Source organism: Sus scrofa, chromosome 1 (genome assembly GCF_000003025.6).
Source record: "Sus scrofa isolate TJ Tabasco breed Duroc chromosome 1, Sscrofa11.1, whole genome shotgun sequence".
Lineage (NCBI taxonomy): Eukaryota > Metazoa > Chordata > Mammalia > Artiodactyla > Suidae > Sus > Sus scrofa.
Genome location: NC_010443.5, coordinates 164,665,693 through 164,693,403, shown reverse-complemented (window position 1 = coordinate 164,693,403; position 27,711 = coordinate 164,665,693). Strand labels below are relative to the sequence as shown.

Below are 27,711 nucleotides of genomic sequence, written 5' to 3'. Positions count from 1 at the left end.
CAACCCATCCGGGAGGAGTGGTCGGGGCAAGAGCCGCTGCCTGGCCCAGGGGGCAGAGCCTCTGCACGGCTGGGGCTCGACGTCTCACCTGGGAGGCCAGGTGTCCAGCTCAGGAGCAAGTGCGTCAGCCCTGGGACATCCTTAGGCTGGAATAGAACACAGCCATCAAAAACACTGCCAGGAGTGTTAATGATGCGGGAACATTATTTACGTAATGCTGAGGGAGCAAGGCAGGATACAAAGTTGTATTTTTTAACAGAAAAAAACCAAAAAATCCAAAACAGAATAAGCCAAAACATTCACAGTGCTCATCTCCAGAGGGAAGGATCACCTCTTTGCACTTTTCTATGTTTTCCACATTTCCCATAATGACCCGTGTGCTTCTTCGAAAAAAACAAAAGCCAACAGGTGTGCTTTAAAGCGAACCAAACAATGCTACCACCGACCCCTGGCCCCCCGGCCCCCATCCCTTTGTGTGGAGGACGAGGGAGCTCGGCTGGGAGACGGGCAACCTGGGTGAGGCTCTCTTTGCCAAGAAGCCCTGGGAGTGACGTTCTGAGGCACCAGGAAGAAGGACACGTAATGCCACGTGCTCCCTGACAGCCTGGAGTGGCAGGTTGAGCAATCCACGCCCTGGGTTCCACATGCAGCCAGGTCAGGGCCTTAGCACCCCTCCCCAGGTGACACAGGACCCAGAGTGGAGGCCTGCGAAGGCACCGCTCGAGCCTGAGGATGCTGCATAGACAATCCCAGTGGCCACTGTCCACGAGCTTGCTCCAAAAAAGAAGATGCCCCACAAGCTGCCGAACCCCCCACCCCCACCCCGGGCTCCTCCTTCCAGCCCTGCCATCCGAACCTGTTCTCTGGCCCCAAATGGGGCCAAGCATCCCATGCCCACCCCACTCTTGGAAGGGGAGAGTGGTAGCACTGCTCCCTGGATCAAGCAGGGCTGCTTGTCAACATTTGGAAGCCCGGGGACTTCACACTTGGAAAAGTGGTTCTAAGACAAGGTTAGGTGAGGGCAGAAAGCAAAAAGTTATCTTCTCTGCCACTGTACTGCCACAGCGTGCAAATACACCTGTGAGGCAAGATTCTGAAGGACATGGGGGATATGGAGCACAGCAAGTTGTAAGGTTGATTTTAATTTCTATTTCTGAACTTCCTGGATTATTGTGACAATTGTTTGATGCACCACCATCCGCCACCCTGTTTTCCCAGGGATGATGTAAACAGAAGGGAGTGGCCTGTGGGCACATCACCCATGGTCCCATTCAGCCTGAGACCAGCAAGGTCCCCTGCCACATATATTTTGCTCCGCCCTCACCACTCCTCCCACCTAGCCTCCCTGGGCTCCTTGGTCCTAGCTGTCCCACAGGAAAGAGAACATCCTAAGGGGCAGAGGCTGTTTTATTTATCTGTGTCCCCAACCAATGATGTGAAAATAGACTCTCGGTATACATTTTCAACAGAACTTAATACAAAGCCATTCTCCTTTAGCGAGATAAAGAGTCTGTGGATGGACAGTGATGGTTTGCACACCAAGGCAAATGTAGCTGAGGCCAATGAATGGGACACTTAAAAATGGTTAAAATGGCAAATTTTATATTATGTGTATTTTGGATCAATTTTTTTAAAAGCCATGTTTTTAATGCCTAAAGAGCAAGCGCCTTGGGGCTCCCTTTCCTAAGTGGGGTCCTGGCCCCCCCTCCACCCCAGCTCCTCAGCCTCCTTCTGGGATATGGCCCATCTCAAAAGAGGGGAGGCTGCACCCCTCACTTCCGTGTTTATCTGGAGTGGAGTTCTGGGAAGCGGAGGCTCAGCCCAGGCTGGCTGGGGCCTGGCTCCAAGGCTCAGGGTTTGCCACACCGGCCTTTTTCCACCTGCCCAGGTCTAGAGCCGGCACTGTACAACTTCCTGACTCACTTGCATTTTTTTTTTTTTTTCCTCCTTCAAGTCATTTAAACCTGTTTACCTCAGGGCTACACAGGGCCTAGGCTCCAGGCAAACAAACTTAGATGCCAGCCCAGAAAAGGAGCAGCAGGAAAGGGGGACCTTCCCGGGGACAATGGAGTGAGAAGGAAAGATAGGACCCCACTCCCTCAACAAAAATCTTTCCCCTTCTCCCTCCAATTCAATATCCATTTACCAAGTGCCTCCCCATGCCAGGTACTATCCTTGGACATGGAAAAGTACTGAGTTAACAGTGAAAGGGACCAACAGACCACTTGATCATTCCTGCTAAGACGTGAACTGCTCTCACTGAGTCTGTGCCATGAGTCGATGGAGGAGGGGGTGACCAGCCCTGCTGGGGTGGGGGTGAGGGGTCCGAGGTAGGCTCCAGAGAGGAGCTGATCTGAGCTGGACCTTCAGAAGGGTTAGGAGGAGCTGGCCAGGTGGACGAAAACAGCCTGGCAGGGCCTTCCAAGTAGAGTGAGCAGCAAAGGCTTGGAGGCTGTGAAAGAGCCCAGCGTTCTGGCAGTGTCGGGCACGGCCTGTGTGCCAGGCTGAACTTCCGCTGGCTGGTGGCAGGAAGCCATGGGAGGATGCTGAATTGGGGGGCAGTGATGAATGGGGCCCAGACTCCCTGCCTCACCCCAGCACATTCCTGGCCCAAGCCAGGGCAGGGGCCCCGGGTACTTTCCAGGCACCAGAGCCAGGCTCCCTCTTGGTCTTGTGTATTCCTTTCCACATTCATCAACAACGAAAGTGGTGCAGCCCAGGCATCAGTATTTTTCAAACCTGCCCAGATGATGCTAGCTGGGCTCTGCTGTCAGGCAATACCTTTTTGAGGCCCTAGCAAGATATTGCCTCCAGAAACCTTTTGTTAGTGCTGTGCCCATAGGGGCTGAAAAGCAAGCTTTGGGGGCTGCTCCACTTGAGTATGAGTCTTAGCTCCGCCACTTACAAAATACGTGCCCTGGGTAGTAAGGTTGTCAGGTAAATTACCAGATGCCCAGTTAAAAGGTGAATTTCAGGTAAACCACAAGTAACTTTTTAGTCTAAGTCTGTCCTAAATCAACTTTTCCATTTACATCAGGGAACTAAGCCAGGTGAAAGAAGTCAGTGAGATGCTTGGTATAAAGCCAGCACTTGGTGGGTGAAAGCTACCTTTTTCCTCCTTTCGTCTCAGGACCTTGTCTCAGTAGAGACATTTTTTTTCATTATGAAAAATTGCAAGCACACAACAAAAGTAGAAAGAATAGTAACAATAAACTACTTACCCATGGAGTGGATGCTGTTACATGCCCCGCCCAGATCCCCTTTGTCCCCAGCTACTGGGAGGTTTGGGCTGCTAATGGTTCACAGATGCCCCTCGTTGGGAGAACTGTCCTGGGTCAGGGGATTATAGTTCCCCGCTCCTGTGTGCACACCCACAGCCAATGACTAACTGACTTGGGAACAAAAGGCTGACCCCTTGCCTCAAGGTGTGACCAACTCTGAGGTGCAGTTCCTATTCCACAGCTCCCGATGGACCAGACTGAGGCTGGACTCCAGCTAAGCTCACATCCTTGCTGCCCCATCCTGCTTTCCTTACACTCGCTTCTCTGGAAAACCCGCCCCCTCAATAAGCTGCATGCGTCCAAACCCCCATCTTAGGCTCTGCTTCTCAGAACCCAACCGAAGCTAAGTCTCTCTTGGATCCAACAATTATTAAGATTGCTTCATTTAGCTCCTTTTATTTAGTTATCTGCTTGTTTGTTTTGGCTAACGTACCCCCGATCATTCCCCCCCTTCCCTCATTATGCATCTCTGAAAAAATGTGAGCAGTTAAGGTTCTGACTTCCTTCCCCAATTTCCCTCCCAAAGGGAAAGGCTCTTGTGGGGGAAAGAGTCATAACGCCCCACAGTGCCAAGGGACAGAGACCAGAGGCCAACTAGGCAGGCACCAGGCCATCTACTCTGGCTCTAGCCCAGCCCTGGACTATGGTGTGGCATTGGTGGCCAGCAGGCCGTGGTCACCCTTGGTCCTACCTCTTTTGTGTGGACCAAGAGCTCTGGGACAGTGTCCCAGCATCCTCCTGGGGATGCTGCCAGGGTTTAAGTGTCTCTCTATTCTTAAAGAAGGGGATGGCATGGAAAGGCCAACCCAGTCATGGCTATGCACTGGCCAAAGCCCCACCTGCCCTTCTGCCTGGATCCTGGGTGGCCCCCCCCAACCAGAAGGCACAGCAGCAGCAGGGGCCCACACTCCTCCATGCCAAGGAGTCTGCTGTGGCGAGAGGTACCATGGATGGGGGAAAGGGCACGCCAGGTTTTTTTTTTTTTTTTTTTAATTGCAGTAAAATACACGTAATTACAGTTAACCCTTTTATTTATTTATTTATTTTTGTCTTTTTACCTTTTCTAGGGCCACTCCCGCAGCATATGGAGGTTCCCAGGCTAGGGGTCAAATCGAAGTTATAGCCGCCGGCCTACAACCTACACCACAGCTCACAGCAATGCCGGGTCCTTAACCCACTGAGCAAGGCCAGGGATCAAACCTGCAACCTCATGGTTTCTAGTCGGATTAGTTAACCACTGCGCCACGATGGGAACTCCTAAAGTTAACCCTTTTAAACATTTTTAAACACACAGTCCGGTAGCACTGGAAACACTCACAATGCCGTGCAGCCACATCACACCACTGTCCATTCTAGAACTTTTTCATCACCCCAACCTTGTGCCCATGAGCAGCCCCTCCCTGCCCTCAGCTTCGGAGTTCAGAGAAAACGTGGGTTCCAGTCACAGCTCCTTCACTTGCTCCCTGTGCAACCCTGGCAGGTAAGTGAAACCTCTCTGGGCCTCAGTTTCTTCATCTGTGAAATGGGATGAGCACTCACAGAGGAGCCATGAAAATCAAAGCTAACAGGGATAAAATGCTGAGCTGCTCCTAGCACCATTAAATCAAGGCCAGGCTGGGGCCTCTACGGCCAGAGGTGCCTTCCCCTCCCCAGCTCTCTCCTCCCTGCTTGTTCCTTTAGGTTCCTGGGCCGTCTGCCGTGACTAAGGGGAGAGGAGGCTGCCTCCCTCTCCCAGAGGCAGAGCAACTGGAATGAGTACTAATGGGCTCCAGTGTTTTCCCTTCGCCATGCCCAGACCCTGTTCCAAACCAAAGAGTTACAAAGGCCTTTAAACTCCACACTTGGGGTGAGGTCAGCCAAAACCCGCATTTCCAAGCACGGTGCTTTTATACTTTGAAAACAGCCAAACGTGAACTGGCCATTTCTGAGGGTCATAGCTCCCAGCGGCCTCTTGGCTGCTGGCACTGATAGCCGCCTCGCCCGCCTCTCCCTCCCTCTGTCCTGTGGAGTCACCTCTCTCCGTTGCCGTCCCCATGCTGGGCTGTCCTTCCCCACGCAAATCAGGGGTGAGGGCCTGCGTCTGGGAAGAGGAAACCTGTCTTCTCATCAGCTACTGTGCAACCCCAGGCAAGGCCCCTACCCTCTCAGTTCTGTGAAATAGGGGAGGGTTCCCTGAGGGAAGGACTCAGCTTTCTTCTAAGTCACCCACCCTGTGGTTTCTGTGAACATCAGGCTCAGAGCTGGAAGGGATCCCACCGGGTCATCCGATCCAGTTCTCTCCATTGCCTTCCATTTTACAGACAGGAAACGGACCCCCCGAAGCCTGAGGCAACTCACCCGAGTTGGCAGGATAAACTCACACTTGACTATCTCAGGGAATGGCACGGGGCAGAGGCCATGCTCCTGAGAGTCCAGGAGAAAAAAATTCCCCATCGCACCACTCTCATTGAAACACAGCACCCAGCACCAAGCACCAACACCATTAAAATCCTATGCGTGCCAGGTCAACATATAAAATTAACTGCATTTCTAGATACTAGGGATAAATAACTGGGAAATGCTTTACAACTTAAAATAGTACCAAGAAACATGAACTACACTAGTATAAATTTAACAATAATGTGCAAGATCTCATTTTGATCTTGAAAATGACAAAACACCAATGAATCTAAGACCCAAGTATATGGAGAGATACACCCTATTCACTGACTGGAAGACTAAATATTTTCAATATGTCAATTCTGTCCAAACTGATCTCTATATTCGATGCAATCTCAGTCAAAATCCCAGCAGGATTTCATAGAAATCAACAGCTGATTCTAAAAGAAATGCTGAAATGCAAACTTTTGGAATAGCCGAAGCAACTTTAAAAAAGAATGAAGTTATAAGACTCATGGTACCCTCTTTCAAGACTTACTGTGAAGCTACAGTAATCAAGACAGCGCTGGAGTTCTCTTGCAGTACAGAGGGTTATTAAAGATCTGTGTTGATGTGGATTTTTTTCTTTTTTTTCGGGCAGCACCTATGGCACATGGAGATTCCCAGGCTAGGGGTCTAATTGGAGCTGTAGCCACCGGCCTACGCCACAGCCACAGCAACATAGGATCCAAGCCACATCTGTGACCTACGCCACAGCTCACGGCAACGCTGGATCCTTAACCCACTGAGCAAGGCCAGGGATCGAACCCGCCACCTCATGGTTCCTAGTCAGATTTGTTTCTGCTGAGCCAGGACAGGAACTCCTATGATGTGGTTTTGATTCCTGGCCTGGGAACTTCCATGTGCCATGGGCGGTGCCAAAAAAAAAAAAAAAAGAGCACGGTATTGGTAAAAGGATAGATATATAGATAATGAAACAGAATAGGATCCAGAAAGAGAACACACATAAATGATCGATTTAACAAAGGGGCCAACATAATTTGAAAGAGAAAGGGTAGACGACTTTTCAACAAATGGTACTAAAACAGCTACACCTCCATAGGCAAAAAAAAAAAAAAACCCCAAAATTAGACCCTTATCTCACACTTTACAACAATTAACTCAATATGGATTATAAACCTAAATGTAAACCTGAAAACTATAAAACTTCTAGAAGAAAACAGAGCAGAAAATCTTTGTGACCTTAGGTCTGACAGAGTTTTCCATATGGCACAAAAACACGAAAAGAACCAATTGATCAATCGGTCTTCAGCAAATATTAAAAACTTCTGTTCTTCAAAAGACTCCATTATGAAAAGGAAAAGACAAGCCCCAGACTGGGAGAAAACATTTACAAGGCACATATCTTTGAAAGGACTGATAACCAAAACATATAAAGAAATTTCAAAACTCAGTTAAAAAGCACTCAACCCAACATAAAAAAAAGGTGCAAAGATCTGAACAGACACTTCACCAGAGATACACAGACAGCAAATAGATGTTCAGCATAACAATCATTAGGAAAATGTGAATTAAATCACAGTGAGATACCTACTACACACCTGTCAGAATAACTCAAATATGAACTGACCATACCAACAGCCGGTGAGGATTCGGAGCAACCGGAACTCTCATACGCTGCTGGGGAGAGGGCCAAATGGTACAAACTTTGGAAAAACACTCTGGCAGTTTTTAGTAAAGTTAAACACACCTTTAACCATGCACCCAATATTCTTACTTCGAGGCATTTACCCAAGCGAAATAAAAACTTATATTCACACAAAAATCTGAGCATGACTGTTTACAGCCCCAAACACTGGAAATAACCCAAAATGTCCATCTATGCAACATCATGGATGAATGTGAAATCATTACTCTGAGTTAAAGAAAAAGGTACAAAAGCCTATTTGTGATACAATTACATTTGTAGGATGTTCTAGAAAAGGCAGAACTAGAGAGAGAGAAATCACTGGATGGCTGCCAGCAGCTGGGGAGTGGGGTGAGGGACATCAGGGAACTTTTGGGGGGTGATGGAAATGTTCTGAATCTTGATTATGTAATAATGTTTTGTAACAGTTGAAATTCATAGGACAGTACATTTTCAAAAAGTTGTCCTCTATATAGATTGTATCTTAATAAAACAAACCAAACAAATCCTATGCAGCCTCAGGAGAGCTTGTCTTGTTTCTGCAACCAGTCTAATAGAACATGGGGGTTATTCTGACCCAAAGACGTACAGTAGCTTGTCCAAGGAGACAGTCCCTGGAGTCAGATGGATCTGTGTTCAAACCCCAGCTCTGCTATTTATTAGCTTGTTGCCCCTGGGCAAAGTGAGTCTCCCCTCTGAGCCTCAATTTTCTCATCTGAAAAATGGGGACAAGTAATAACAGAACCCACCTTACTGGAACTGAATGAGCTTAAGGAATAAGAAACACAATACAGGAGTTCCCACTGTGGCTCAGCAGTAAAGAATCCAATTATCCCTGAGGAGGCAGGTTCAATTCCTGGCCTTGCTCAGTGGGTTAAGGATCCGGTGTTGCTGTGAGCTGCAGTGTAGGTTGCAGACGCGGTTCGAATCTGACATTGCTGTAGCTGTGGCATAGGCCAGCGGCTACAGCTCTGATTTGACCCCTGGCCTAGGAACTTTCATATGCCTTGGGTACAACCCTAAAAAGACCAAAAAAAAGAAAGAAAGAAAGAAAACCAGTACATATCTGTCATGTGTTTCACAGTACTCAACTCTTAGCCATTAATTATTAATTTTCCTACTGCTCTTGTCATTATTATTGTCAAAGATCCAGGACTGAGTTGCAGGGAATGACTTCAATCCATGACTTCCTGCACAAGATGGGCAATGCCAAGCACCAGGACCACCAGTTTCCCTAAGGGGCAGAGGCAGGCCCAGGCCCTGCCCAGAAGGAATTCACAGTCTGAGCAGGGACAGCAGTTCAGCTCAGTGCAACATCAACCCACAGCAGGAGAGTCGTGTAGAGATGAAAGCTAATGAAAGTCCAGAAAACAGAGAAGCCCCCCTGGACTACGAAATCCCTGAAGGCTTCCTGGAAAAGGCAGGCTTTTACTGAGCCTCAAGGGACAAATCAGATATAATTAAATTAAAGGAGAGCTGCTATCGGGAAGGGGGAGAACCTGAAAAATCCCTCTACCCCTAACTACTCCCTCACCCATCCCTGGCATAAGGCAGCAGGCAGCCCACAGCCTCAGCACTTCCTCCCAAGGAGCAGCCCTGGGCCAGGGGGAGGTGTGGGCACGACAGCAGAAAAGTCCGGGCCCCCACACGTGCCCCACATCTGGGCAGGAGGGTCCAACTGAGAGCTGCCCCGGGATGCTGGGCTTTCACTTACCCTCTCTTTTTTTCCCAGGGGGCTGAATCTGGGCTTGTCTGGGGAGTGTGTTCTTAAGCCCAAGTGTTTTTCCTGCAGCCCAGGCCTGCCCCTCCCTGCCCCTCCAGGCCTCGTCTGGAGCTCTGGGCCAGTGAAGGCTGCCTGGCGGGGCTGCGGCCGCCTTTGATGCGCGCCCCTCTCCAGACTTCAATGTCGCTGTGTGCACGGCCCCTTTAATAAGTTATTTCCGTGGAAAACCCTGGTAACTCGGTCGTGAATCAAGCCTATAAACACCTCAAACCCATCAAAGCACCCAAGAAAGGGAGGGGGTAGGCAGGCGAGGAAAATCTCTTACGGTAAGTCACACACTGCTCCCTCAGAAGGGCCCGGCTGCCCCGCCGTCAGGGCCAGCCCACTGGCAAAGGGACATGGCACCCAGAGAGCAAGGCTCCAAAGCCCCCAAGGACACTGCCTGTCTGTGTGTCCCCGGACGAGGCGAGAGTCCCGATCCAACGCCCGCAAGATTTACAACCCGGAGAGGCGGACCCGACCGGCTGCTCCCGCGGTCCAGGAATGTAATGTTTTGGCTACCGGTGAAAGGCCCAGTTTATTGGAAACACACTTCTTTTCCAGTGTTTGGTTTCCTTTCACTCTTTTCTCCTCTTTGTTTTTCCCAGAGTGCACTGCCCAGGGCCTTCAGAAAGGATGTGGAGCTCAAACGCTGCCTGGGGGGGGACATGGAGACATGGGGAATGGGACCTGAGGTCAGATATTTGAGCGGTGGGCTGAGCACCACCTCTGAGTGGGCATAGGCCTGGACACAGAGTGGGGAGACCCTAGCCTGGACCAGGCTCTGCCACTGGGAGCTGCGGGACCAAGGAAGGCACTGCCCCTCTCTGGCCCCATCTGTAAAATGGATGGGATGAACCAAGAGCCCCCTAAAGTGTTTCTGACTGAATGCTGTGGTCTTGGGCAACAATCTGGTAGAGCAGGGTGTAAAGCTGACCACATGTTTGATGGCGAGCACGGTGATGCCACTCCCAGGTGTTGACCCAAGAGAAGTGTGTCCTTATGTCCCCAGGAAGGCTTGTCCAAGAATATCTATTAGTAACATCATGATAGGAGCTAGAAACTGGGAACTGCCCAAGGGCCCATCAGGAGTAAAATGGATACATTAGACTGGGAGAACCATGGCTGTGCCCAAAGAGTACCAGCCAGCACTAAAGGAGCCATCACAGGTGTTCACAATAATATGCATGTGCCATCCAAACGTTCTCCTGTGTTAAAGAGCCCACAGGATGAGCGGTGGCCAGAGGCTGGCAGTGAGGCTAGGCGATGAATGAAGGGGGTCAAACTTCCAGCTATAATAAGATAAATAAGTCCTGGAGATGTAGCGTACAGCCTGGTGACTATAGCTAACAATATTGTATTGTGTAATTTTGTGTGTGTGTGCTTTGTTTTTAAGGCCGCACCAGCGGCATGTGGAGGTTCCCAGGCTAGGGGTCGAATCGGAGCTACAGCTGCCGGCCTATACCAGAGCCACAGAAACTCAGGATCTGAGCCACGTCTGTGACCTATATCACAGCTCGCAGCAATGCCAGATCCTTAACCCACTGAGCGAGGCCAGGGATTGAACCCAGATCCTCATGGGTCCTAGCTGGGTTCATTAACTGATGAGCCATGAAGGGAACTCATGTATTGTGTATTTGAAGGTTCCTAAGAGGAGATCTTAAGAGTACTCATCAGAAGACAAAAAAACATTTGTCACCGTGTAAGGTGATAGTGTTAGTTAAATTTATGTGGTAATCATGTCATAAGATTATACATATATCAATCATTATACCGTACACCTAAAACTAACACAATGTTAGACGCCAATTATATCTCAATGAAAAAAAAGAAAAAAGAAAAGAGCCCACAGTGTATGCTTCTACTTGAAACCAACTTCGGTAACAGGAAAACTAGTCAATGGTGTTCCAAGTCACAGAGCCACACAAACCTATTCTCTAAAGCAATGGTCAACCCATTATGAAAAGTATTCTGGGATATGGAGCTCCCATCGTGGCTCAGTGGTTAATGAAGGTTCAATTCTTGGCCTTGCTCAGTGGGTTAAGGTTCCAGCATTGCCATGAGCTGTGGTGTAGGTCACAGACACAGCTCAGATTCTGCGTTGCTGTGGCTGTGGCACAGGACGGCGGCCACAGCTCCAATTCAACCCCTAGCCTGGGAGCCTCCATGTGCCGCAGGTACAACCCTAAAAGACAAAAAGACAAAAAAAAAAAGGATTCTGGGATGTGCAGCCATGGCCCACCAAGAGGAAATCGTGGCTCTCCCTGAAGCAGTGTTGAAGGTCCTCCCAGTGCCTCACTTCTTACTGCCCTGCCAGGACTTCTCCCTTCCTGAAATAAGCATCTTCACATCACCCTGCCTTTACCCAGCATTTCCCTGGGCCTGGGGGTCCCCTTTCCCCTCAGCCTGGTGAGCCCCCACTCCCAGCATGCCCTGCAGCCGCCCTGGGCAGCAGCTGTCTCCCAGCCCACACTGTTCACCTAGGAAACAGCATTTACCCTGCCTCTCTAGGAAGTGATGTCCCCCTAGTCTTTGCAATTAGATTCTAAGTTTCCTAAGACGACCCTACCTTGGGTATCTGCTTCACACAATCCTACCCCTCATGCTCATACATGGTTACCCATTCACTTAATCACCATTTAAGGAAACTTAAAAGTGCCCCTGCTACCGTGCTGCCGACAGCATGAAGGGGACCTCCATGGCGTCCGTGAGGCGCTGCCAAGCCCACTGGTCCGAAGCAGAGTGAAGTGGTGCTGCAAAAGGGAGGCTAAGCGAGTCAAAGCACAGGGCCGTCTAACCAAGCCTGGGCTTCTCACCCCTGCCCTCTTGGGTCCCCAAGCACCCCCATCATCCACACCTCTCACACCACATTCCACTCCCAGGTACTGGAGCAGGGCCGAACAGCTCATTTTACTTGTCAGTAGCGTTGTTCCAACCCAAAGGAGGCATCAGGGCAGCAAGGAGAGACCTAAGGCTCAGGTGGGGCTGCCCTGCTTTCTTGAGCAACCATACAGAGCCCATTTTCCTGCAGAAGATGAAAACAGCGACCTCCATCCTCTGAGAGGTGCTGATCAGACACCCGGCTTTAACTGAGTGTCTCTGAGCATTGCTTTCACCACCTCCCAGACTTGGTTTTCTCCTCTGAAAACTGGAGGTCACAACACCCACTTCACCAGGTTGTGTCGAGAATCAAATGTGGACCTTCAGAGGGAGGGTCAGAGGTGACCTCACTGGTGCTCTCTCACTGCTAACCCCGGGAACACACTGATGTCACTAGAGCCAGCAGCCTACAAACAGAACAGGCTGCTTTAAGATGCCACGCATTGCGCCCCCCCCCCCCAACAGAGGTGATCAAGTACAGGCTGGGGGCCCAGATACAGAGAAGGCTCTGGCCTTGAGGGGAAGATGGCCCAGATGCCCTGGGTCCCTTCTAGGACCATCTAGATCTAGGTTCATAGCCCTGGTTGCCTACTAGCATCACCTGGGGAATTTCTGAAACCCTGATGCTCAGGCTCTCCTCAACCATTTCTAGAATGAGATCTGAGCTCTTGAAAAGCTCTTCAGAGGACTCTAAGGTGCAAAGAGGGTTAAGAACCAAAGAGCGAGACCAACTGACCCATTGTACGCATAGAGAAGCTGAGTGGAAGCAGCCGGAGGCCACCAAGAGATGGGGGAGAGAGCCAGGACTGGGACCTGGGTCTGCTGGCCCCCAGGCCAGGTGTGGCACTAAATGTGGACTCAAAGGAAGCCGCCGGGGCTCTGTCTGGTCTTTGCCCTATGAGAAGGAGGGCAGGCAGCTAAGACACAGCTTCTGGGTGCAAGTTCCAGAAGCAAGGCTTCCCCCAACCCAAATAGGGTCTCCTAGGACCTGAGATAGACAACACGAGCTGGGAGTCCAGGGATGTGGAAAAGCCACATCTTCTTTGTGAAATCTGTTCCATTTTGTTTTAAACCCTTTGGGGGGCCTTTCTGTGAATCACAAAACAATCCCAACATCTTCCGCATGCCAAGCCCTGAGAGGGGTAGCTAGGTGGGAATGACCCAGGCCCTGCCCTCCCAGATCCCATTCCCAGCGTCTGCCCTCAGAGAGCAGCCTGGAGTCCTTGCTTTGGAAACACTATCCCCTCTCTTCCTGAGACCCTGTGTGCAGCCCTGGAGCAACCCTGCACGTCCCTCGGCTCAGAAGGGCACAACCAAGGCCCAGAGTGGACGTACGCTTGGAGAAGGCCACATCGCTGCTGAGGGGAAGGCTGGGACCTAACGCCGGGCCGGGGGGCTTGTCCCCTAAGTGCTGGACATAAGGTGGTGGACAGGAGGGCTGGGGGAAGAGGGAGAGATGGGAGACAGGCTGGGACTTGCTGGGCACGCACACTCTGACAAGAGCAGCCTGTGACAGAGGGGCTGCGCCCTGCCCTGGTCCCACTCCCAACACGCCCCACTCACCGCATCTGTCCAGCAAACCTTCCTTCCCCTCAGCTGCCTTCCAGGGCTGCTCAGGAGCCTTGCAGCTCCCTGCTCTGCCCCACTGGGCTTTCCCCTCCTGATTTCAAGCTGAGTGACTGGGTGAATGGAGCCCACCTCTCCACCTTCCCCCCAACCTGGTACGCAAGGCCTGGCAGCCCAGCTCCCCCCCTGCTCTGTCCAGAGCCAGCACTACTCCGGACAACTCAGCGATCCAAACAGCTTCCAGGCCCCTGTCTCTAAGTGTCCTCTTCTCCTTTCAAATATCAGTTAAAGCCTCTGCAATGATTCACCTTGCAGTCTGGGACAGTGCCTTTGATGTCTGCACCAGGCAGGAGACCTCTGGTTTTCCAAACCCCGAGACTTCTACCATGGGAGGAGGGCAATGTCTCTCCCTGGGGCCGGAGCGGCCCCTGCTTTGCAGAGGGGCCATCCCCCTAGGTCTCGAGCTGGGGATGCCAGGCCCTGACTGTGGGAAGTGGGAGGGGGGGATGCAAAAGCCGGTGAACACCAGCAATTCTCTCCACAAGGGGCAACTGGAAAAGCCATGCATCTCCCCTTCCCTTGGCGGCCAAGGGCTATGGAGGGAGAATGTTTAATATAAAAACATCTGACAAAGTACCTTCGGGATGTATTTTCTGCATCAAAGAAGGAGCTCTTGGCAACAGGCGCTCTACCCTGACAAGGAAACTTTCGAGCACGGCTCCCGATTGTTACAGACACCCAGGGAAAGCATGCCAGCGGGGACAGGAGGAGGGTGAGCCATGGGGCCCGGCAGACAGATGGTTGTGATTAGGCTGGAGGCAACCAAGTGCATTTTCTGGAATTTCAGGTCTCCTCAGAAAACCTACCGGTTCCCCCGGGGATGGAGGCCACCAGATGCGGAGTGATGATGGGTAGGGTCTGCCTACATCCAGCTCAGGGCACACAGCCCTGGAAGGGCACAGGACACCCCCTCAGCCCAGAAGCCCACCCACCCATCATCTCACTGGTCACCCAGCAGCCATCCAATGAGCAGAATCTCTCTGGGACCCGATGACAACAGTTCGTGCCAAATTCCGGGTACCCAGGAACACAGAAGCCCCAGAAGAACAGGAACAAAGGGGGCCCTGTACCTTCCAGGGGGCAGAGATGGCACTACACCAGACCCTGGGGAACCCAATAGGGGCCAGACTGCCTGGGTTCTGATCCCATTTTCACTGTTCTAGCTGAGTGACCTTAGGAAGTTCTTTAGCCTCTCTGAGCCACAGTTTCTTTAATTTGGCTAATAAAAGGGGCTTCTTCACCTGGTTGCTGGGAGGATTCATAAATGAAAACGTGCATGGCACTGAGAGAGTGCCTAACACAGGGCTCTATCCTTGCTGTGATTATTAAATGTCTTATGATCTCTCTGTCCTTGTTTGTGTGTGTTCTCTCTCTTTTGGAGATCGTTGTTCCAGGCAAAAATTCGTTCCTTCATTCATTTACTCCACAATGACCTCCTGCTATTGGCTAGGTCCAGTGCTGGATGCCAGACAAGGGCCAGAACTCCTTTGGTACCAAGTATACCCCAGAGTTTCTCTGGCCCAGGGACTCTCTCTCCATTCCCGCCCATGCCTCCAGATTCAGGAAAACATCTCTGGATTCATCTTACCTTACTCCCCCATCTCTCACATGTTAACCTTCTAGCCACAAACAAACGCAGAACACACAGTGCTATTTGCATAGCTCTCCACTTCTGCACAAGTTCTTCCTTCTATGGGATATATCCTGCTGTTCTCCTGAGGAAATCCTAGTTACCCTACAAAACCCAACTCAGAATTACTTTCTCCTTGAAATTTTCCCTGAACACCTCATTCCCAGTCCCCTGCTCTTTCTCGTTTTTGTGCTAGTGCTAAGGCTTGCCCCCATCTCCACAGCACTTAGCACAATCAGTCACCATTCCCTACTTGCTGTCTACCTCTCCTCTGGACCATCAGCTCCTAAAGGGGAAGGTCCTGACCTTCTCCACTATGTATCACCTGCAGGGCACGCTGTATGCTCTCCCCCTCTCGCTTTTAGGGCTGCACTCGCGGCATAGGGAGGTTCCCAGGCTAAGGGTCGAATCAGAGCTAGAGCTACCAGCCTACAGCACAGCCACAGCAACGTGGGATCCAAGCCACATCTGCGACCTACACCACGGCCTACAGCAATGCCAGATCCTTAACCCAGTGAGTGACCTCATGGTTCCTAGTCGGATTCATTTCTGCTGTGCCACGATGGGAACTCCAGCATGCAGAAAGCTCTTAAAAAGGGTTCAACACATTGACTCATCACCCCAAAGACTACAGTCAGAAGGAGTTTCCGTCGTGGCTCAGTGGTTAATGAGTCTGACTAGGAAACCAGAGGTTGCGGGTTCGATCCCTGCCCTTGCTCAGTGGGTTAAGGATCCAGCCTTGCCATGAGTTGTGGTGTAGGTCACAGACGCGGCTCAGATCACACGTTGCTATGGCTCTGGCGTAGGCCATCAGCTACAGCTCCGATTAGACCCCTAGACTGGGAACCTCCACATGCTGCGGGTGCAGCCCTAGAAAAGGCAAAAAGACCAAAAAAAAAAAAAAAAAAGAAGACTACAGTCAGGAAACACACCAGCCCTGGGGTCCTTTGTCAGGGACACTGGAGGGTATAAAAGCTGTGTGATCTCTGGTGAATCAGTCACCCTCTCTGAACCTTGGATTCTCCATGGTTTATGTGTACCCCTACTCTAGCCTCAAAGTTTCCACACTCTGGGACTGGAACTGCGGAGAGCAGGGGGGGGGGTCCCAGACACCAACCCTCTCCCTCTGCATGGCCTTGTTACAGGCCATGGTTTTGTTTAGGACAATGATGAGACGCTAAGATGCTGCAGGCCAGAAGCTCCAGCCCTCGGCACAACCCCTGAAGGCTCAGGACCTGATACTCTCTGCCTGGAACACATTGGCATCAAGGGACCTCTAAGATCAGTAGCCCAGTGGCCCCAGGCTTCAGTGTACAGCTGAACAAAGTGAGACTAGGGAGGGGAGGAGCTCGCCTGAGGTCACACTTGAAACCCACATAATTGCGCTCCTCACCACCCCACCTGTTTCTTGGCAAGTCAGGTACGCCAGGCCTCGGCCACAACTGCCTGGTCCTCCCAGACCTGCTGGAGTCACCTCTGTCACTCCTGCCCTTGACCCCCTCTCCACCTCTACTCCTGCCGCAACAAGCAGCCCAGGAAGAACGGGTCCCTCTGGGAGACCCTGGGAGGCTTTAAGGAGAGAAGAAGGCTTTTTTTTTTCCCCCTTCTGTTGGTCAGAGCTAAAGCAAAAACAAGAACACATGCACATGGCAGAGACATAAGGGAAGATCCAAACGCTGCCATTCTGGAACCAGAGGGGAGTGCACCCTCTCCCTCACCTCAGCCCCAGGAGGAGACAAGAGCCTGGAGCCATTCTGAAATCGGACATGGCAAGCTGGTCCTGGCTCTGGTGCTCAGTGTCAGCCCCACAAGCCAACTACAAATGTCCAAGCCGGGGCCTGACCTGAAGGGTAGACAGAGCAGGAATGGGCCACATTCAAGGCCTCCTCCAACTCAGGGGGACCGATCCAGGTTCAAAGCGAACTATGTCAGGGATCATCTACCCTGGTCTCCCTTCCTGCTCTCTAAAGCCAAATGAAACCCTCTTTTTTTTTTTCTTTTTTTTTTTATTACTCAAATGAATTTATCACATCTGTAGTTGTATAATGATCATAACAATCTGATTTCACAGGATTTCCATCCCACAGCCCAAGCACATCCCCCCACCCCCCAAACTGTCTCCTCCAGAGACCGTTAAGTTCTTCAATGTCTGTGAGTCAGCATCTGTTCTGCAAAGAAGTTCCGTCTGTCCTTTTTTCTGAAACCCTCTTTATAGCTAAAACGGAACCCCCTACCCTCCCGCTGTCTCTTCTAAACCACTCACTGAATACGTAACACTCCTAGACCCCCAGGAAGTGAGCCCTACCATGTCAGGGGAGCACTGTCACAGGACAGCAATGTTCTCCAGGCCCTGTGTTCCACTCAGGTGTGATCGACTGGTAAAAAGTTCACCAAGCCGAACATGTGCCTGTGCCCTCTGTACATTATAGAGAAAAAGACTTTCAAAAATATTACCCAGGTCCTGGCCTCCTCAGGCCTCGTCTCCCACCAATTCTGGGTGCTTGCTTCCCAACCCCTCTAACCTTCTTTGGGTTATCAGCATCAGGCTGTTTTCAGACCTCCAGGCCTTTGCACCCAATTTTCCTTCCACCTGGAAGACATCTCCCACCCCCAGAACTTGTCTCTTTGGTAGACACCTATTTGTCTTGTAAAAGCCAACTTGTAATTTTTGTCTCTGTGCCTCAGCCCAGGCACAGTGCCTGGGCTACTATAATGGCTACATCTACCACGTGTGAGACAAGCCTTGGCTGATGCACTTGGCACCATCTCATTTCACCCTGTTACCATCCTCATTTTACAGGGGAGAAAACTGAGGGTCAGAGTGCCCCAAAGCCCCACAACCTAGGAGATGGCAGAGCCAGGACTTGAACTCAGGACTCAGTGGTGCACAGCCCATGCCCCTCAGCCCACCTTGCCCTAGAGGTTCGGCACACACTGACTGAGCTGAACTGAGAACCTCGGAGAAGGAGGAGCTCGAGTATGTGTTGGAACAGAGCCTCCGAGGTGAGCAAGTTTGGGCCCTGGGATCAGGAAGCATCACGAAATGATTCTGCACTAACTCGTTCCTCTCCTGGCCTCCAGGGCCACTGACAATGCCTATCAGACAGCACTGACCCAAAGGGCTCCTCCTCAGGGACTGCTGAGAGGAAAGGTGATCTGGCTCCACCTGCTAGGCTTGCTATGTGGCCCTCAGCCACTTTCCTAACCTCTCTGAGCATCTGTTCCCAAACTCGGCCAATCTACAGAACTCACGAATCTTGGAGAATGAGCTGTGCCCTCAAGGAGCTTACAGTCTGGCTGGTGGAGGAAAGACACCCACATCCAGCTGAGCCCCCAACTTTCTATGTGGTCCTGCATAGCAACCTTCTTTCCCTGGGCCTTCTCTTCAAAACGAGGGGCTCGCCCTCACTGATGCAACTCTAAAGAAACCAGCATGCTCCAAGGACTGAGATACTGGTACACATGGCCAAGGTCAGACAAAGGGACTGCCTGGTCCCCGGGACAGGCAGCTTACACCATGCTTTACATACAGTGGGTGTTTAATAAAGCACTTGAACAGTTAGCCAACGGGCTGGAAGCCCACCCAGTGCTCCACTCCCTAACCCCACAGCACTGGGGTCAGGCAGGCCTGGCTTCTACAACAGCCAGTCACCTTAGGCCCTGGTCAGTGGCCCTGGCCCAAGAGCTCACTTAGCGCCCAGCACTGAGCCTGGCCTGGCCACTCCTTCTCTTATCCAGAGCAAAAAGCTCCTTATGTCATGTTCATCCTGGTCTTCTAGCTGAGAACCACGAGAACCCTGCCCTCCTCAGAATGGTCATTCCCACGTGGCCCTTCATCCTGCAATTTCTTTGAACTGTCACATATCCTGCCTTTAAACTACCAAGAAGAGCTACCTACCAGCCACTCACACCTTAGTATGAATTTAACTAGCTAATCTTGCTTTCCTCCCCAAACTAAACTGAAACCAAGGGAATGGGAAGGGGTGGAGATGATGCAGAACGGAAAGGGATGAGCTGAAGGAGCTTTAGATAGTCGGGAGGCAGCAGTTAGACGTGGAAACCAAAGTGTCAAGGACCTGAGGGCACCCTGGAGGGACTGCTGGGTTTTCCATTTTTTCCCAAATCCAACTGAAGCCTCCAGGTGTAAAGGTTTTTACTAGCAGAAGCTCTGAGTTTCACCCCCACCCCCACCCCAGGTGATCTTGGCGAGGTCACCTGCGCCCCTGAGCTTCGGAGGATCATGTGTGGCCACCTGGAGCTCTTACGGAGATCAGCAGAGGCCTAAAACAAGGTGGTCTCCTGTCCCACTGCCCCCACCCCTGCCCACTGATGCATCCTCGACGTCCTGGGCTGCGACTGGGCCACAAAATTCCTCCCCAGGCCCCCTAAAGCAGCCTCAACAACCGGACAGGAAAGTGAAGCAGAGACCTTGGAGCTGGATAAAAATAGCAAGCCTCAGGCCCGGTGCTGGGATTGTCATTGTGCGAGACAAACAAGGGCGGTCTCAGTCCCGGGGCTGCAGACACTCTGCTCTAGTGACACCCATCCCAAGACGCTGAGAGAGGGCAGGCTTTTCAGGGATGGTGGCGCCCCCCCCCCAGGAGGCAGGGAGGCAGAGGGGGCTGTGGCAGCTGCCGGAGCGGTCTCTGGGTGGTCGGCGGGGTTCACCTGGAGGGGGGCAGATGAGCATGGAGCTCTGTGCCTCTTGCCAGACCGTGCCCCGACCCCTGGTACTTTAATCAGGACAGGGTGCCCCTAGCCTCCTTCTGATCACTCTACCTTGTCCCCTGTTCCCCGTCAGGTGTGGCTCGGGGAGAGGGATGGGGAGCCTTCCTATGGAAGGCTGGCCAGCTGAGCAGTTGCACTGATCAGTCTCCCCTCCCAAGCCTGCCACTTACAGTCTGGAAATTTGGGCAGCGGGCCCAGCAACGAGCCTCGGTTTCCTCATCTATAATACAGGGGAAAAGCATACCTGTCTCACTCGGCTGTGGTAAGAAGTCACTGCACTGGAGAATGACCAGTGGTTAGCAAAGTGCTAAATAGTCAGGGTCTCAATAAATGGTAAATAAATAAATAAACATCCAAAGAAATGTTTTGGAGAAAAATTAAAAGCAGAAAGCAAAACTGAAAAAAAATTAAAAATTAAAAATAAATAAATAAATAAACGTCAGCATCAGCACCAGCATCCTTATCATCTGTCCTTGCACATCGAACACCTGGCCTGGCCCAACACATCCCACCTGCCTGTGCCTGTCACCTTTCTCACCTCACCTCTTGCCCTGCCCTTGGGCATCACCCTGCCTCCCATCTTTGCAGGTTGAGTCTGGCGTCACCGTCCACTGAGACCCCTGTGAGCCTTCTTCTCCCCCTGCAGGGCCTCCCTCCCTGAGCCTGTCTTCTAGGATGACAGCCACCATAGCCCCAACTCTGTGTGCTCCCAGGAGGCAGGGCAGTGTCAGCCCATCAGCCCTGAGACCCCCACAGCATGAGGAAGCTGGAAAAGATGAATGGTGAGCCCCCCAGGGTGGGAGAAGACATGTACCACCGGGAGGTTGGGGGGCTGGATTACTTTAATGGGGAGCCCTCTACTTGCCTACCACCTGCAACCCAGAGCAATCAACCCCCAAAAGGAAATTCCAAACTTCCTCCTCAGTTCCTTCCCAGCCCCTTTGAATTCCAAGGCACTGGATACCAGCTTTTCTCATGAGAAGCACACACTCCTTGTCCACAGTAAGGAGCAGCGGGGCCTTCTCACTGTCAGCACCAGAGACCACACTGGGATAACTAGTGGGGGTAGGATAGGGGTCCCAAACCCAGGCCCAGTGGGCCCCAAAGGCAGCCCAACCTAATGGCCTCAGGGTCTCTGGAGACCTCCCAGCCTCCAGGGGGTGCTCTCTCCTGGGAACCAGATGAAGGCAGGGTCCTCCTGCAGGTGTTCTGGGGTCTGCTCCTTCCAGCTTGGGCCACACACCAGGCCAGCTCTGGGATAAGAGAGATCAAACGAGATCGCACCTGCCATGAAACATGCCAAGAACCTGGAAGGTACCTCCATACATGGCAGTTTCCACTATTAACAATGAGGAGAAGGGGACGCTGAAAAATTACCCATCCGAACACACACCCAATGCCAGTGCAAGCCTTCGAAACATTCTGAGGGTTGGCGGGGACATGGAATCCTGCATTCAGAAATGTGAAGTTTTGAAAGCCTCTTGCTTCAAAACTGTATGTGGCTCCCATTCACATAGGCATACAGGCAAAAGAAGGGATTAAAACACTTCACCTGGTTAGGTCTTTCACAGGGACATTTTCACAAGTAGGATTAAAAGGCAGAGAAGAGAACAAGGGGCTCAATTAGAGGGGCCACCAGAGACCAGAAGGCAAGAGGGACCAGAGGACCTGGACCCCAAGACCGGCTGTGCCGTGAGCTCCGCTGAGCCCCTGGGCAAGTCACTCCCTGCTCCAGCTCCTGTTTCTCTCTCTTGGAAACAGATGTACCCTTGTGATCTCCCATGGTTGTGACGGGATATGGAATGGATGGGAAAGGCCCTGCACATGGGAACTGGCCAGGCAGCTGTGAGGAGCCAACATCGTGACACCCTCAGAGTCACGGAGAGAGCACAGCAGGAATGACAGCCAGAACTCTGTGCGAAATGAGTTCATCGGAGGTACATCCAGCCTTGTGGAGAAGGGGTTGGGAGCAACGTGGCATAGTGGCGAATAGCTTTGCTCCTATGTGAACCTGGGCAAGTTATTTTACTGCTGTTCTGAAGTGATGTGTGTCAAGAGACCTGCATACTGGATGTGGCCCCAAGTAGACACTCAAGAAATGGTTCCAGGGAGTTCCCATCGTGGCTCAGAGGACACGAATGTGACTTGCATCCATGAGCATGCGAGTTCAAAGCCTGGCCTCGCTCAGTGGGTTTGGGACCCAGCATTACCATGAGCTGTGATATAGGTCGCAGACGTGGCTCAGATCTGGCGTTGCTATGGCTGTGGCGTAAGCCAGTGGCTACAGCTCTGATTCAAACTCTAGAACCTCCATATGCTGTGGGTGCAGCCCTAAAATAACAAGAAAAAAAAGAAATGGCTCCAATGACTGTTGTTGCCATTATGACGTGGGGGTGGGGTCGGGGAAGAATCGCTCAGATGGAGACAAAGGCCTCGCAGAGATCCAGCCATGTCTGCTCAGGAAGCATCTCCAGCCAGAGAGGCTGCCACCCCACGCGGCACAGAGCCGGGCCACAAGCCCCAGCCATCCTCACACTGCACCCCACCCACTGTGCTCCCAAAGGGCCCACAAATCTCGGCACCTGAATCCCTCCAGGGGCCTCAAAACCCCTGGGGTCACCACCAATCTCTCATGTCCTAAGGAAAGCCAGATTTAGGTCCCTTATTTAGGGACCCCCCCAGGATGTGAGGGTCCCTGTGGCCAACTCTTAACTGCAGGGCGGGGGTGGGGGAGGGGTGGCGGTGCTCCAAACCAGGGTTCTCTCCCTGCTCCCTAGCCCAGCATCTCCTGCTTAGGGAGAAACAGGAAGCCATCGGCCTCTGGAAAACTCCTCGCTTGCCAGACTCACCCCCACGTTTCCTCCACCCACTCCATTTTCCCCTCTTCTGACCCTTCACATCAGTCCTTCCCCAGAGTGGGGACAGAAGAAACCCACAAAAATAAATGTAAACAAACATCCATTCTGCTGCTTCTCGGCAGCTGGGAGAAGATTGCTGGTAAAACCAGGATAGAGAGTTGGGCTGGGTTTTTATCATTTCCACAAGAGACAACCAGTTAAGATGTGCATCGCCAGGCACTTGAAAGTTCCCATCCTTAGGTGTCATTCATACCAACGGTTCTCAACCCCAAGAACCACCAGTGATGAAGACACTGACAGTCTTCTCCTCCAGGGGTGGGAGGCCAAGGGAAAAGAAAAGGTGGGGGGCATTGAAAAGCCCTCTGTCAAGCCCTGGCCATTGGTTCCCACCTGGAAAGTCCAACACAACGGCAGCGTACAAGACAAAAAGAAATTCCAACCTGAGAATTCACCCGGAGCCGTGATGAGGGAGTTGGTGGCCTCCGTTTCAGTGTAAGACAATGTGGAATCAGATAGATCTATGGAGGGAAAGAAAAAGAGAACTTAGTTGGCTGTGGGGTGTTCCTCTCATCTTTCTCATGCATGTTGTAGGGGGAGGGAGGGTATGTGGGGGGGTGCACACATGCACATATGGGCATGCAAGTGCTTGCAAAGGGCAGCTTGTCCCTCGCAAATTTCTGCTGCCACTCCCTGTCCCCGATCGCACGAGACCAGGCCAGCCAACCCTGGAACTCTTCTGGAAAATGCTGACGGCTGCAGCCCTGGCACCTGAAAAAGTTTCAATTGCTCTGACCACAGAAATAACCCAAGTTCAGGGGACCGAGCAAGTAGCAACTTGGAGCCTCCTAGGGTAAGGTTAAATTAAGCCCCTAAACAATTCATAGCTGCTGTACTTAATTACAACCATTAAAATTCTTGAAGTTGTTCCTTCTTGCTTCCTTCCTTCCTTCCTTCCTCTCGCTGGAGCTGGGGAAACTCTGTTTTAACAAGTTACCAGCCAGCCTCACTCTGTCCTGCTTACACCCCTCTAATTAAGGGCTCAAGCATTTGCTCCCAGATTAACTTCTTTTTCTCTCTCCCCTCCCCCACTCCCTCACATCCAAACCTGCTCCCAGAGCAACTTTCAGTGCCTGGACGGTTTGGGTTGTGTTTTTGTTTTTTTTTTTCCACTGGCATTCATTGTTGTTTAAGTAGTTTTAAGTGCTCCGTATGGCGCGCGCTATTTGTTTTCTCCTGTCTGCAGTTCACTTAGATGGGGAAGGGAAATTCTTTTGCACGTTGTCTCTTGAAAGCTGAGCTGTAGCTGGACAAGCCAGTGCCTCTGGGGGCAGGCCGACTTGGAAAGTGGTTCCTGGGCCTATGCCTCTGCTACCAGCAAGAGGGTGGTGTCCTCGTGAAGGGTCAGGTCCATCCAGGAGTCGGAAGGCATGTCCTTTCTGTGAGGCCTGTAGTACTTGCATCTTCTCACCCAGTGCAACCCAGGGCTGGCTCGGCTGGTCCCACCTGGCTTAGGAGAGCCACTCCAAGCTGGGGATTCCTCGGACAAAAACCGTTAGCCTGGGCCCTAGCTGGCTAGAATTCCATTCGATCCTGTAGGAATTTTTTCTTTTTACCACATGGCTTGGGGGAGGCGGGGCAGCGGGAAGATGAAACATTAACCAATTTGGCCTTTTTCTTTTTCCTCTTTTTTTTTTTTTTCTTTTTCGTTACCCACTTGCCAGATGCTGACTGGGTGTTCTGGATTTTATTTTGGTTTTTGGTCTCATGTGATCACAGCGGCTTAGAAGTGAACTGACTTTTTGTTTATGAAAAAGTAACAATGCAAGGAAAAGAAAATAATACAAAAAATACCTCTTTATTGTTTATCAGGACATAAAAAAAGTTAGCTGCTTGTCGAGTGTGTTAGGAGGAAAATAAGGACAGACGGAAAATCTCTTTAAGAAAAACGAAATAAATAAATAACCACAATGCCTAAGTGGGAACCTTTCAAAAGAATTTTGCTTTTCAGACCTAATCCTCCCAAAGTGTGCAGACCCTGAGCCTTGCTGGCACTTCTCGCTTGAAGTAGTAACATCCCAGCTGAACCCTGTTTCTGAGTGTTCCGCTGTGGGGCCAACACAGATAGCTTTGTGAAGTCCCCAGGAGTGGGGGCGATGGGTGGTCTCCACCCTTCGTAGCTAGTAAGTTCCTGCCATGCACTCTCCAAAGCCTGGCATCTAGTGAGGCCCTCAGGTCCAAAGGGCCATCTCAGCTGTTGCAGAAAAAGAACATTCCCAACCTTGATCCCTGCTCAAAGCCCCAAGGAGGAATCCCATCTGGAAGTGGGAGCCCTAGGTCCCAAGTTCCACCTCTAGTCTTAGCAAAATCAGGGGTCACCAGCACTGACTACAAAGGTCCCCGGAATGGGGATTTTCGGCTCCGCGAGGCATACACTCTCTGTTGCAACTATTCACCCCTTTTGCTGCAGTGGGGAAGTGGCCACAGATGACCCAGCTAGGCTCCAGCAGAACTTTATCACAGACACTGAAGTGTGAATCTCATAATTTTCATATGTTACAAAAGAGTCTTCTGCTTTCTGCTTTTTAGAAAGTGAAAAACCAGAGTTCTTGTGGTGGCTCAGGGGAAACACATCTGACTGGTAGCCATGAGGACGCAGGTTTGATCCCTGGCCTCGATCAGTGGATTAAGGATCCAGCCGTTGCTGTGGATCCAATTTGACTCCTAGTCTGGGAACCTCCATGTGCTTCGGGTGTGGCCCTAAAAAGATGAAAAAAAAAAAAAGTGAAAAACGATTCTTAGCTCTAGAGCCACTCAAAAGCAAATGGTGGGCTGTCGTGGGCAGACTCCTGAGCTATATGACCACCAGCAAGTGTCACTTCCTCTCCCTCCATCCCCGCTGTCCCATTTGTAAAAGAACCAGGACACATGTTGATTTCCAAATGGTCACTCTGCCCATTTGAAAAAGCTGGACGGTGTCCTGATTTTTTGTGGCTTTATCACTGGCTGACCCATGATTCCTCAGGGCAGTGAGCCTCAAAATTCAAACTCAGGTCTTACACTTACTAAGAACATTTGGCGGCGGCGGGGGCAGGGGTCATCCGGCTATTGGAATTGGGGATCTTCTAAGCCATTAGAGCAATAAGGTTAACTTACAAAATGCTGAGCCGGCCTGGGAGGGGAGGATGGGGAACCACTGAGCAGAATAGGGGCTTCTCTGGGTTTCCATCTCAGCCCTACTGCTCATCAGGAGCCGCCTTCCCTGCCCCTCAGCCTGATTCTTCATCTATCAAAAGACCGGGTTCCACCACACGACCTCTCTACTTCCCCAGAGAACTAAACAAAGCTCCGCCATCCATGGGATGACCATCCTTCAGGAAAAGCAATGAGGAAGTTGCCATCATTAAGCCACTGACTCAGACACTGGCATGAGACGGCCTCTGTCCTCCTAGACTGAGGGGGACAAGCTCCTGAAGGGACCCAGTAGACACTTTTGACTCCCCAGGGGGGCCTGGAAGGAGAACTGGACTGGATGCCTGAGAGTCTGTGACACTTAGAAGGGACCTCCCAGATGATGCTGACACATGCTACCGGGAAGAGGCCTTTATGGAAAACAAAACAAAACAAACCCCACTTTTTGTGGTCACTTGGTGGAATGTGTTAGCATCACTGCCACGCCATCTGACTTTTAAAGCTTGAGTCCCACGGGAACTGCCTAGGTCACAGGGCTGCCCTTCTGGTACTATTAAGGCCATACTCACTCGCCCTACCACAGGGTCTCTCCGCTGGAGGAACCAGGAGGACCAGAAAACAAGCCCCTCTACTTTTATTTTTATTTTGTCTTTTTAGGGACACGCCCACAGCATACGGAGGTTCCCAGGCTAGGGGTCCAATCAGAGCTGCAGTCACCGGTCTACGTCACAGCCACAGCAACTTGGGATCTGAGCTGAGTCTGCAACCTACACCACAGCTCACAGCAACGCCAGATCCTCAACCCCCTGAGCAGGGCCAGGGATTGAACCCACATCCTTATGGATGATAGTAAGGTTCCTTAATCCCCGAGCCACGATGGGAACTCCCCCTCTACTTTTTGTTTTTTGTCTTTTGTCCTTTTTAGGGCCACACCTGCGGCATATGGAGGTTCCCAGGCTAGCAGTCTAATGGGAGCTCTTGCTGCTGGCCTACACCACAGCCACAGCAACTCGGGATCCGAGCCTTGTCTGCAACCTACACCACAGCTCACGGCAATGGCGGATCCTTAACCCACTGACTGAGGCCAGGGATTGAACCTGCAACCTCATGGTTCCTAGTCAGATTCATTTCCACTGAGCCATGGCAGGAACTCCCCGCCTCTACTTTTAAAACCACATGCATCTTCCCCAGAATACAAGCTGCGCACTTAGCCCCAAGGCTTTATAGAAAACACATTCTACCCCTGGGAGGGACCTGCCTACCACATTACCAGTGAGGGGTACTGCATGTGCCAAGAGCTTGGGGTACCAAGACACCTGCTTTCTGAAGCTCCCCACCCCCCGTTCTTTCTGCCCAGGTGAACTTCTTGGCTTAAAAGGAAACACACGGCTCCTCTCAACAGTGGCTTCGTGCTCCACCTCTTTGCCACAGTGCTAATTAACACACACGTTAATAATTAATACCAAGGAGAACCACCTAAGGCTGGGAGGGAAGGAAGGGAAAAGAGACAGAAATACCAACCCACCTCCAACGGGATGCTGAAGCCGAAACCCATTCCTCTCCCACAGGCCCATGTTTAAAGGTCACAGAGAGGTTAATGGTGAGTGAGGAATTTCGAGATGTAAATAGCCCGCCTCAGAGGCTGGCTCGGCTCTGGCCCAACTGGGGGTGTGTTTGTAAAACTTCACCCC

At 51.4% G+C, this 27,711-nt stretch overlaps 1 protein-coding gene across 1 annotated transcript in view; it reads right to left on the bottom strand.

The window, feature by feature from the left end:
• SMAD6 (SMAD family member 6) overlaps window positions 1–27,711 on the bottom strand; it is an 82,483-nt gene that overhangs the window by 41,681 nt on the left and 13,091 nt on the right. Inside the window, exon 3 of the mRNA XM_003480446.4 lies at window positions 23,272–23,349. Coding sequence (XP_003480494.2) covers window positions 23,272–23,349 — 78 coding nt within the window. The remainder of the gene's footprint in view (window positions 1–23,271; window positions 23,350–27,711) is intronic.